This window comes from Tamandua tetradactyla, chromosome X (genome assembly GCF_023851605.1).
Source record: "Tamandua tetradactyla isolate mTamTet1 chromosome X, mTamTet1.pri, whole genome shotgun sequence".
Lineage (NCBI taxonomy): Eukaryota > Metazoa > Chordata > Mammalia > Pilosa > Myrmecophagidae > Tamandua > Tamandua tetradactyla.
In genome coordinates, this window is record NC_135353.1 from 159,581,613 (window position 1) to 159,594,951 (window position 13,339).

The 13,339-nt window shown below is 40.4% G+C and overlaps 1 protein-coding gene across 7 annotated transcripts in view; it reads left to right on the plus strand.

Annotated features, from left to right (window-relative positions):
• PIR (pirin) overlaps positions 1-13,339 on the plus strand; it is a 97,845-nt gene that overhangs the window by 26,274 nt on the left and 58,232 nt on the right. For all 7 annotated transcript variants that reach the window (XM_077146357.1, XM_077146355.1, XM_077146354.1 and 4 more), the window contains 2 exons: positions 6,714-6,797; positions 9,989-10,195. In XM_077146357.1, coding sequence (XP_077002472.1) covers positions 6,714-6,797; positions 9,989-10,195 — 291 coding nt within the window. The remainder of the gene's footprint in view (positions 1-6,713; positions 6,798-9,988; positions 10,196-13,339) is intronic.

Below are 13,339 nucleotides of genomic sequence, written 5' to 3' on the forward strand. Positions count from 1 at the left end.
ATCAAAGAAGAAGGAGTTATAACATAGAAGTTAGGGTTTAACAAATGAGTATGACTGCTGAATCAGTATATTGATACTTCTTTTTAGTTTCCAGTCTTAGAGCAGCTAGAAGGAAAAACCTGAAATTGTGGAACTGTAACCAGTACCAAACCCTGAAATCTGTTCTGTAACTTCTTATTAAAATGTACTTTGAAACTTATTGCTTTTTTGTATATAGGTTATATTTCACAATTTTAAAAAAGGGGAAAGAAAAGAATAGATTGATAAATTAGATGGGTTGGTTCAGAGAGACCTCTAGGCAGTGACATTTGAGCAGAGGCCTGAATGAAATGAGGAAGCGAGCAATGAGAATATTGGAGGAAATATGTTCCATTGAGCATGACACTGGACCCGTGCAGGTGTGGCAGATGTGATGACTTACTGGACACTTCACAGGCACCATGCACTTGGCACACGTTACCACTTTTCATCCTTGCCACACAGTGAGTTCACCTCCTGGATCCGTTTTGTAGATGAAGAAGCCAAGCCTCCGAGAAGTTAAAGGGCTCACCCCCTGGCAAAACCAAGATTCCAACTGGGGTCCCTAAGCCTGAGCAGTTCCCCGAGGCAAGACCAGGGCCAGCAGGGGACAGTGTGGCTGAAGTCCTTGGAACATTGTTGCCTCTGCAAGGTTATGGAGGGGAAATGTCAAGGTTGGACCCAGTAGAACTTTAAAACACTTCAGTTTGCCTATTGGCCAAACACCTGAAACACATTGGTTATACTTTTCTTTTGTATTGAAATCACCTTACAGCAGCTTGTAGGTGTTTTGGGGATCAGGAATGGGTGGGTCAATCAAGTGGGGTGATTTTCCAGATTTCTAAGTCATTAAACAGTTTTGAAAAATAACCTGGATCCTTAATAGAATGAATTCAAGCATTAGATTTCTGTCCTTGAAGACCAGTTGGCAGCTGCTGTTCTGCAATATGTTCCTTGCTAGCATCTCTCAGCAGCCATGACCTCAGTGCTTGTTGTTTTGTTTTTCACCTTTTCCTACCTAACTACCAATAGAAAAAAAGCCACCATTTTATGGCAAATGGAAATGAAAGGAAGACATAATTTTCCCTATAACATAAGCTTTCTGGTTTAAAGAATAAGTCTTGCAGTAATAGCACTGAATGAGGCATTCACACTCTTCTTTCTAAATACCTGCCAGAAAGAAAAAACAAACCTTATTACATCTGGTCCTATAATTCTTCAGAATTAATTTATAGCTCCTTGAGGTACACTTTCTCTAATTATCACATTGCAAATGACACTTTTCTTTCATCGCTGTTGTGGGTTTGTGCCTTACTCCCCCCAAAGATAAACACACAGAGGAATAAAAACTGACAAGAAAGCAGAAGTATTTAGTAATGACCCATGGAAACTTTAGGACTGAAAGGAGGAGAAAGGAGGAAGCAGGACCGGGAAGCTTATCAAGCCCTTTAACAGAACACCTGTTTCAGATTATAAATTTCTTACTTGATTAGATACACGCAACTCTTGAGTTTAAACATAACACAGTTCGTCAACCACCCACGGCAGTTCTCCAGGTGCTAGCGATTATGTAATGCCTTAAAAAATCATCTGGATTTTGTCAACTCTCAGCAGTACTGCCGGAGTGTTTTTTTCAATCCTCTACAGGCAATAATTAATACTTAGGGTCTCAGTCTAGCATTCATAGCACTTAGCAAAATAATGATGATGCTGGTGCTGATGATGATAAATAAAGGGCTAGTGGTTCCCTTGGTTTCTGATTTTTCCCCCAAATGCAAAAAGTATGGCATTTGCTTTTAAGTGGTTAAAGGTAGGTATTATGGATTCAGTAAAGCTGCTTTGACCAGACTTTTCTAATTCAGAATTTATAGTCTTTGGATGGGAGAAACGATGTTTTTTTGGTTGACGAGGGAAAAGAGGGTGGCCGTACCACAAAAGAAAGAAAAGTGGGGAAAACGCCTGTCTTCTTAAGCTTTTAGAAACATTTTGTTACATACATAAAAATGTGTGCATGTAACAGGAGTTGACAAACGTTTTCAGTAAAGGTTCAAAGAGTAGAAATTTTCTACTCTGTGGTCCACATGATCTCTTGCAACTCCTCAGTTCTGCCTGCTTGTAGCCCCCACACAACCATAGACAGTATAAAAGTGAGAGACTGTGTTCCAGTAAAACTTTATGGATACTGAAGTTTGAATTTCATATTTCACTTTTCATGTGCCATGCAATGATTTTAATTTTTTTCAACCATTTTAGTGTGATAATGCAATTTTTAACTTATGGGCCTGATATGAACAGGCAGTGGACCAGATGTGGCCTGCGGGCCATGGTTTGTGGATCCCTATCATATGACATAATCACAAAGGCATGTCTTATTTAAGATACTGTATTTTTTTTAAATGATGACTCTAAGTAGTAATTCATAGTTGGTAGATTCAGAAACTTAAAACCCGTTATTTTGATAGCATCAAAAGTACAAGATCTTGTTTAGTTGGTGGCTTATTTCTCTTAGGTATTAATGAACCTGACAACTGTCTTATCACAGAGAAGTGATTTTGGAAAATTGTTTATAAACCTAAAGTGTGGTCCACAGACTAGCAGCATCAGCGCCACACCTAGGAACTGTGAGAAATGCAGACTCTCAGGCCCCACCAAGACTGCTGAATGGAGGTGGCCCCAGGGATCTGTTCATCAGGTGATGTCGATGTGTGCTAACATTTTTAGAAGCATTGCCACATAACATCTTATTAAAATTACCTGATGAGCTTAAAATAAAATCTCAGTGCCCAGCCTCCAAGTCAGGCCAATTAAATCTGAGTCCCTGGGAGTGAAGCATTTGTAGTTTTTGAAAGCTCCCCAGGAAATTCAGGAAATTCTGTCAGGCAGCCAGGATGATTAGTTCTTTGTAGTAACGTACTTTGACTTGTAGTAAATAAAAGGAATCCCTTTCTTAAAATCTGTTTTATTTGCAATTTGACAAAGATTCCTAAGAGAAAGAACATAATGGATAACGGTAAAAATGTAATATGTGATGATGCTGTTCCACAGATAAGATAGAAATAGAATTTGTAAGCTGTTACCCTCCCCATTCATATTTTACTTTTTAAAGGGAATTTAAAATCAATTCCAAGAATAACAGTAATAATAAGATGATGAGACAGACTTATTTGGACCCATTTTTGTGTTTCTTACTGTTGTTGACATGTGCTTATTAGTGGTAGTCAAATGTGAAAGAGAAAACACCTAAAAATGGAAATGTTTCCTCCCAGGCATTTCACCAGCACAGAGGACCACCAATCTCAAAATCATCAGACCTAAGACCTAAGGATGTTGAGGAATTTAGCCTGGGACTGAGAAATCTCCCTGTAGGCAGCAGCATCTAGAAATTTACCCGTAGCACGTGTAGTTAGGTGGGAGCAGAGTGAAGCCCACGTGCTTCCTGTTGGTCCTTTTGACTTCAGCTCAGCAGCCCAGCATGGCATTCGTGCTTGGAGGAAAGGGATTTCTGTGCCGGACCTGGCATTGCAAAGGGAGCTGGAGCTGTAACAATTTATGTGCTTTGGATGTTGGCTATGAGTCAAGGAAGGCTTGGGGTGCTGAGGATGCAAGAATGGGAGTGGGGTCGCAGGTTAATAATATTGATAATGACCTTTCCATATTTATTCTTCAGCTTTGCTCTTTTCGTCAATATATTACCACACCATTATTAATTATAAAACCAAACTACTACTTACATGTACACATCTGTATGTAAAACACACGTGCATAAAGGATGGATAGTCTATACCTTGTCTTCTCTGACAATGGGGCTTTATATGGATGACAGACATTCTCTTTTATTTGAAAGAGTTGTTATTATTAAGTCCTTTCTCTTGCTGCACTACGAAATAAAAAATAAACTCAGATTAGTGATTCTTGATTTAGTGCATTGTTTTTGCCTTAGTATAAAGATTTCTGCATGTATTTCAGGAAGTATTCCATTATTCTACTTGCTCATATTTCTAAAAATTTTTTCTCATCAGTAATAAAGAGGTCGTTATACTAAAATTTCTCTGGAAATCCCCATGGATTTTTCCTTTTTCATAAATGTGGGGTACCTCAGGATAGTCTTAACTTGTGCTCATTTCTTCTGGGTGTGCTAAAAGCTTTGTTTTTGTTTTGCAATGCTGCTTTTTACTCTAGAACCTATAAAGTGATGTCAACTTGCATATTATAATTTATTTACAAAGCAGAATGTAGACTAATCCCCTCAATTGCACTTTATTTCTCTTAATAACCAAAAGATATTATCTTTTTTGTCATTGATTAGGAATCCTCTCTGGAACAAAACATTTAATTCATTTCCATAAATCGGCAAAAAATATTAGATAATAGCCCTTTCAAGAATTGGCGATAAGGTGTTTCCAAGCAAGAACTAGATAACTTCATTTAGCAACCAAATCTAAAATGGAATGCCAAACATTTCCCTGGGATATGAAAGCAAAATGTTAGTTTCATGAAAAAAATATTTCCATAAGAGGCATGGCGCAAAATTTTTAAAATGTCAGAAGCCCAGTTGTGGTTCAAACAAACCAGTATCCAAAGCTAGAGACAGCATCACATTTTAATGTGGCAGTTAGCATTGAGGTTCCCCTTGACCTTCATTTGAGTCAAGATGTATTGCACACTGTCCTCTGCTCATGGCTAACACGCAGCTAGCTCCATCTGAATACCAGGCAGTGTGCTGAAAATCTGACCCGGCTCAGGTCATTTTATTCTCACAGCAACCCTATGAGGTCACCACTTGACAGACGTGAAATTCCAACCAGCCACCACCACCGCAGTAACCTTAGAACTCACAGCCTTCCTGGCCAGCCCCTGTTCACTGAGACCGAGAATAAGTATTCGCCAGAGTCTTTGTAGCATAAAGCATTCCACTTATTTTCACTCACAGATCAGTGGCTGTGGCTTTACATTTTCCAAAATAAAAAAGTTGTTTATTTTAGCTATAAAATGTAAATTATTCATTGTAGAAAATCCAAACTATCAGAAAAGTGGAAAGATTAATACACTTACCTGCAGTCTCATCATCTGGATGTGACCCTTGACCACATTTTGGTGTCTAGCCATCTAGATACCTCCATGCACACCCTGACAGGACTGGAGACAATTTTATGTAAATGGACCCACCTAAACTCATTGGTGCATTTAACCCCTTTTGATAAAATTGTGGTTCAATAACCTGCTTTTTTGGTCTGGTGATGTTTCACTTTTCTGTGTCAATTAATAGCAACCTAAATAATCTTTTTAACAGTTGTATAGCATGTCCTTGTATGTCTGTGTTGGTTTGAAGCTACTGTGTACCCCAGAAAATGCCATGTTCTATTAATTCATTCCTGTGGGTGTAGACCTATTGTGGGTGGGACCTTTTGGTTTGGTTATTGAGAAGTGTGAGTTAAGTGCCTCCCCTGGCATCATAAATACATTTCCTTTGAATTTCCCAAATTAGTGTCAAGCTGATTGTCAAGCCCTGAGATCTATCCCCCAACACACACAGGCCTGTGTGAACATGCCTTGCTCTGGGGGGCTCCTGCTGCTTCTTTCAATAGAATCTGCCTCTCTTTAGTGCCAGGTTTCAGGGGCCTCTCTTTAGTGCCTTCCAGGCCAAGGGACTGAGGGGGGCTCTTCCTGCCCAGCTCTGGGCTCTAGCACACTTGGGCTGCATCTTCCTGGAGAAAGGGGCACCTATTTGATATTCTCTCAAAGAAAATGTAGAGACACAAAAGGACAAATGATGTATCATCTCACTAATATGAACTAATTATTATATGTAAATTCATAGACATAAAGTATAGACTATAGGTTACCAGGATATAGAATGAAGCTAAAGAATAGGGAGTGGTTACTTAAATATGTGCAGAATGAACTTAAATGTTTAGAAATGGACAGAGGTAATGGTAGCACATTACTGTGAGAATAATTAGCAGTGCTGAATGGTGTGTGATTGTGATATCAAGGGGAAGATAAGAGTCGTGTATGCCACAGAAGGAAAATTGGAACTTAAAACATGGAAATATATAACACAGTGAATCTTATGGTAAACAATGTCTGTGATTAACTGTACAAATATTTAAAAAGTTCTTTCATGAACAACACATGTACAACACTATTACAAGGAGTTAATAGAAGAGAGGTATATGGGAAAAAATATACCTATTGCAAACTATGGACTATAGTTAACAGTAATATTTTAATATTCTTTCATCAATAGTAACAAATGTACCATACCAATACTATGGGTCAATAATGGGAGGAGATAAAGGGTATGGAAGAATTTGGGTTTTCTTTGTATTTCTTTTCTGGAGTAATGAAAGTTTTCTAAAATTGCTCATGGGGTTGAATGCACTTACATGATGATACTATGAGCCAGTGATGGTCTGCTTAGAATGGTTGGTATGGTGTGTGAATATATCTCAATAAACCTGCATTTAAAAAAAATAAATTTAAAAATAGAATAAAGAATAAAAAGAAAGAAATAAAATGTGAAAAAAATAAAGGATATGTTGGGGTTAGTGCAGCCTTTTCGCTGGAATTCATTCTCTCAGCTTTCTCTACCATGTTAGTTGCTCCTGACACTTCCTCAGCAACTTCTCTGTGGAAGAAGTGAACAATACTGCACACCTACCCAACACCTATTTTTAATTCTTTTTGTTTTAAAGGTGTCTTACCTTCTGGAAGGGGGTAGCATGGCCCATGAAGATTTCTGTGGACATGTTGGTAAAATGAACCCAGGAGACTTGCAGGTATGGCCAAAGACAAGGAGTTACTGATGGCTTAAGAGTCTTTGTGTGTGCATACTGGATCCCTCCCACTTCCAGTACATCCAGGCTTTCTCCTCATCTTGTATACCTTCAAACTCTCCTTTTTCCTTCACTTGGTTAGAAATATGCACAGTTTTCTTGTACTTCTCTGTCATGCTTTCTTTGACCTCCTTGACCCCTTTTTAAAATTTGCAGCCACTTCTTCTCTTACAGTTATCAAAAGAGTAGTCAAGAGAGACTGCCTCCACTTCTTTAGCTTCTATTTGGTCCTCTACTCACTGAAACCAGGATGGGCTCTTGGGACCCCTCCCCTCCAAACCACTACTGAAGCTGTCCACATAATGGTCACTCATGTTGTCCCAACTGCCACATTCAGTGCATCCTTTTCAGTATTCATCTTTCTAGACCTTCTGCTGCATCTGAGACAGTTTTCTATGTAACCTCCACCTCAGTTGCCGGGTGAGGTGCTATCTCTTAAAGCAGCCATGACCGCCCCACTTCCACATCGTAGTCTCTTCTGAGACATCATGCAAGTAGAATCCCTGGGAAATGCTTGGTTCATCTTTACCAATTTTCTAAGTCTGAACTCCCTATATTGGCTATCCTCTGGGATCGTGTATATATTTTGTGAAATGATAAATGCGAACTTTGAATCATGTTGTTTCCAAGAATGTGAAATATAAATACAGGAAAGCAAAAGGGCCGAGTGAGGACCAAAAGGCCACAGCCACCTTTCACTGGAGGAGGACACAAGCTGGAGCAGCTAGGGATGGAGTACCATTACTGCTTGTGTCCAGATGAGGAAAGTGGCAGCTGCCCACTGTCTGTATTGTCACACTGCCTCTGTGCATCTATAGGGTGCAGGTCAGCACAGGGTGCAGGTCAGCATGGGCTCTACTTTTACAATTTCACACTTGATTAAAAGAATGCCTGATCACACAGTACCTTTCATTTCATCTAGCACTTTCATATGCATGATTACTTTGAGATCAATATTATTTTTACCTCATTTTTAAAAATTAGGGAATGGAGATGTGAAAATGCTCAAGAAGAGGCCCATGGCCTCAGAGCTAGTAAATGATGAGGTAGGAAGGAGAAGCGTATTCTCCTCCTCTAAATCCAGAAAGACATTGCCAAACTTGTCATGTTTGAAGAAAGGTAACTACAATGGGGAAAGGTAGATTGAAAATATGGGGGATGAACTGTTAAGAGGAAAATGTTTAAATTGGGAGCATAGGTCTGTGAGCCTCACTATCAGCTATGGCCAGATGGGAGAAACACTGCATGGGAGGGTGTTTGGACCCACTTTATGTTGCCTTAGAGAGTGGGTTAGCAAACTTCATCTGTAATGGCCAGGTAGGAAATATTTTAGACTTGATGAGCCATATATAGTCCCTGCCATTGTAGCATGAAAGCATATGTGAAATGTGGCAGTGAATGGGTGTGGCCATGTTCTCATAAAATTTATTTACAAAAATTAATGACATGCAGGCTGGATTTGGGCCCCGAGTTGTAGTTTTCCAGTCCCCACATGAGAGGGTTTATCAGCCATATCAAATGGAAGATAATGGGAAATCTCGTAACAAGAGAAAGACTTCTACAGAATGCATACTGGCCTTCTTCAGATCCTCGAACTAATAATGCTCATTCTTGTCTCAGTCTTTGTACATAATGTTTCTTTTATGAGGAATCCTCCTCCACCACCACCCCCCCTCCCCTGGTCAGCTCTTCCTACTGAATGTTGCATCCTGAGGTAAGTTGCCTTGAACTGTGCAGGTCCCTTTCTGGTGCCGTCATGGAATTCTGTCATCTTCCCAGCATCAAGCACAGTCATAACATCAATAACTGTGTGTTTGTGTAAAGACTTTTCTCCCCACGAGGGCCATGATGCAGATGCTGTTCCTGGCTGCCCCATAGACCCTCGTCCCGTCCCCTCCACCCCAAGCTCAGGGGGTGACAGTTCCCTAGTCCATGCACATCTCCCCAGCTCAGGTCCCCATGCGTCTCTCCACTTCTCTGACTGAGAGCTTTTGGCTTTCTCCAGCCCACTGCCTCTCCCAAGGCTGTGCCTCCTGCTGGGGGTGGCCCACAGTCGATGATTTGTCAATGTGGAGGTGTGAAAGACTGACCACATTGCCTCAATTTGGGAAAGTTCTGAAGGTTCATCCAAGCTCCAAAGTTGTGGGTTGTTTTGCAAAGCCTCTGTTGAGTTAGCATTGCCAGTTGGCTTCTCCCCCTGCCCAGTCCTGTCCTTTCCACTTCTTCCTGATGTATCTCCCAAGAGTCCTCCCCAGTATGCCCTCTGTGGTAGTTAGATTCAGGTGTCAACTTGGCTAGGTGAGGATGCCTAGTTCTATTGCTGTGGACTTGAGCCAAGGGCATGTGAACCTCATCTGTTGCTGATTACACCTGCAGTCAGCTAAGAGGCATGCCTGCTGCAATGAATGATGTTTGATTTAATTGGCTGGTGCTTAAATGAAAGAGCTCAATGTAACATAGCCAAAGCAGCTCAGCATACCTCATGTCAGCACTTGCAGCTCAACCCAGGCCTTTGGAGATTCAGAAAGGAATCACCCCGGGGAAAGTTGTTGGAACCCAGAGGCCTGGAGAGGCCAACAGAGATCATCCTGTGCCTTCCCATGTAAGAAAGAACCTCAGTTGAAAGTCAGCTGCCTTTCCTCTGAAGAACTAACAAAATAAATCCCCCTTTATTAAAAGCCAATCCATCTCTGGTGTGTTGCATTCTGGCAGCTAGCAAATTACAACACACTCTGCCTGCAGTCACCATCTCAGACATCTCAGAGCCCAGTATAAGACTCAGGTATGCCAAAGAGAAAATTCTTGCATTTGTGCGAAGTTCAGCTTGAGGCTTTGATTTTAAATGTGGAAGCATCAGCAGTATTATTACTGTTTGTTAGCCCTCACATTCTTTCCAACTGAGGCTTTATAATGTTTAGGCTTAGGGTCTCCTGTGTTTGATCAATTAAGAACAATTTAGGCGGAAGGCTATGGACAGGTTTGTGGTAGGAAAGGAAGTGGCAAGTGCTGGTTAAGTGAACACCCAGAATGAATGTGGGGAGGCCAGGGCTCCTCACACCTGGCATCAGCATTGTTCCACCTGCAGGGGTGTCAGGCACTGGGTGACATTCTCCTTGTTGGTCTGGTATTCGCAGTGGATGACCGCAGGCCGAGGAATTCTGCACGCCGAGATGCCGTGTTCTGAGGAGCCAGCCCATGGCCTACAGCTGTGGGTTAACTTGAGGAGCTCAGAGAAGATGGTGGAGCCTCAGTATCAGGAACTGAAAAGTGAAGAAATTCCAAAACCCAGTAAGGATGGCGTGACAATTGCTGTCATTTCTGGTGAAGCCCTGGGAATGAAGGTAAGTTGTGTTCTTGGGCATTTTTGAAAACCGAGGTGTGCAGTGACATAAGGCTGAACCTGTCTCAGTGGGTTTATCACAGTTCATGCCCCATGGGCTGAACTTCCCTCAGAGGTGTCAGAATAAGTACAAGTCAAGGGAACCCAGAAGATTTTGCAACATTTTGTCAACCATAGAATAAGGAAAATTACAAGAAAGCAAGCCCGAATGAAGAATGTGATTAAAAAAGTTTTCAAAGAATGTCTTAAAATGTGTTCAGCCTAATTCCTTTCACTTAGAGTTCCATTTTATGCTTTGAATTGTAGCTCTTTGCTGTACCACAAGATTGCACCTTTAAGAAACAAACAGAAACAAAACCAGCTCCACTCCCCAGAGATTTCTTTAAATGTATTATATCCAACTAGGTAAGGAAGGAAAGCACACTACTACATTTTAAAAAGGTTTTATGTTTTAATTAATCTGAACATTTATTTAACCCATACATGCCATTCCCTGGGCATTCTTCCCAACTGAGACTTTATAATATTTAGGATTAGGGTCCCATCTTTTTGATCTATTTAGGCTAAAAGTTACAGACAGGTTTGTGATAGGAAAGGAATGTGGCAAGTGCCGGTTAAGTGAATACCAGATGGAATGCGGGGAGGCCAAGATTCCTCACACCAAACAACTTGAAGTAATGATGAACTGGGGGAGCATGCTGTCTTAGGTGGGGTTTCTCGGAAGCAGAACCTGATATGAGGATTCATATACAAGTGATTTTTCAGTACTCGGGTAAGTGCTCCTAGGGAAAGTAGGGGGAAGCCAGACAAGGAAGTAGATGAAACCAAGCAAGGGTGCAGTTTTAGGCAAAGTTCCCAAAGACGGTGGCTTAAGCCTGATCCTGCAGAAAACTATGGAGAATAAGTTATGTCTCAGAATTGTCTGGACCCACCTGGTGCAAGGGAGTTGGACTTTCATGCTCCTTTTCCCAGTAGTCATTGGTTATGTCCATTGAGTTTGGGGTGGGGGTAGGGCACAAAAATGGCTAATAATGATCGAAGGGAATCTGGGCAGGGCCTGACATCGTGTGTTCTGTATACCGTCTGGCCTTGGGAGCATCAGAATCTTGGAATCTACTTTGCCATTATCCTGTGGACAACCACCACTTAAAATTGTTCTGAATACTAATTTTTTAAAAAATATTTTTATTGACAAAACCATATACAAACACAAACATTCTTAACATACAGAAATTCCATACTTGGTATACAATCAGTGGCTCACAATATCATCACGTAGTTGTATATTCATCACCATGGTCATTTCTTAGAACATCTGCATCACTCCAGAAAAAGAGATAAAAAAGAAAAAACTCATACATACCATATCCCTTTCCTCTCCCTCTCATTGACGACTGGTATTTCCAACTACCCTATATATATATATAATACATATATAAACTTCTTTATTTTATACTAATATATATAATATTAACTTATTTTATAGTATAACATATATACAAGGCAAAGAAATAAAAAAAACAATAGTCTTCAAAGCACTCTTCAACAAGTAGTTACAGGACAGATCCCAGAGTTTGTCATGGGCTACCTCACAGTCCTCTCAGATTTTTCCTTCTAACTGCTCTTGAATATAGGAGGCTAGAAGGCTTAAATATTTTCTTATCGTCACAATCAATTTTTTTCCTTCTTTTTTTGTGAAAAATAACATATAGGCATATGTATTATCTCACTGTGTGTCCCAGTGCAAACAGAAGAAATAGAAAAAAAATCAAATTCCCTCCCTGTTGGGCATAGCTGATTGCTGTTTACAGCCCTGGCAGGGTCACCCTTGTCTATACCCCTCTTGCTTACTTTACAGTTGGATACGTGGCCGTTTATCATGTCTTTGTGATCATTTCTGTTTCATCAAGCATAGGGCAGTGCCCTTTTCAGCTGTATGTCACTTTACTTCCCTTCAGCTCCATAGAGGAGTCCTAAGATCCTTTGAGGTCTTCCTTGTATGAGACTAAAGAACATCATCAGAGAGAGAAGTGAATTAATGCAGATGAGAATCAGTTCAATTCCTTTTTGTACAGTGTTTTTCATTCTGTGTTTCCAGGAGCCTAGAGTTCTAGGGACAGCCTTCAGGCTATACCAGGGTGGATGGTAGAGGTCAAGAAAGTCTCCCTATTCCCTTCATCCAAATCACAAGACATTGCCTGTTGTGTGTATTCCAGTTGTCCATAAGAACTCATTTAGAGAAGGAGTTGAGCTGTCTGCAGCCAAAAAGAGAAATTAGACCACTGATGTAATAGATAAGCAAAGCCAGCAATATGCCAAGTCCTCAGAGTTAGCAACTGCTTCTCATTTATTGAAAACAAAACAAAATTTTCATGTTGGAGCTGGTTTCAGTTACAGGCAGGAGAACATTCTAAAGCACTTCCAAGTAGCAGACCATGCAGTCTTGGAATCAAAACCAAGAATTGGAGAGCTGTAATGTTTACCTTGTAAACTGCTGTCTTAGTAGCAAAAAAAAAAAAAGATTTTTTTTTTGTCACGTAAAATGTCTGAAGTGAATTACATTTTCCTGAGTAAAAAAACAAACAAACAAACATTTTCCTGAGTAAATGATTAATCTTTATTATTACAACATTTTAATAATAGATTCTTGGAACCCTAGATAGCATTAGTTTGGATTCTGAGAAATTTATTCATTGTAAAAATGGGGAGGTATTGTCCATTTCTTTCTGAATATCATAGGAACCATAGTTTTGCACATCTAGAGCATTAATCTTCTGCTCATCAGGGAATGACTGAGTTCTGAAAAGTCTAGATCTATCATTAGAACAAACATTCCATATCAGGAAGATAGTCTTAAGCTAAATAACGAGGTGAAACAGAGAAGATACCTTTCAAGAGGCTGAAGTAGTAATAAGCAGACAGTCAACAACAGTTTCCCTCTCTGCAGCTGGAATATCTAGAAAAGAGAGAATTAGTGACCATTCCAGCCCTTCTCCAATTTATTATTCATACAGACTGCTGGGGGTGGAGAGAAGAGGAGGTCTTGTAAAAATGCAGACTCTGATTCATCAGGTCTGAGTACGGCCCGAGATCCTGCATTTAACAGGTTCCAGTGATGCCAACGCTGCTGGTCTATAGCCCACTC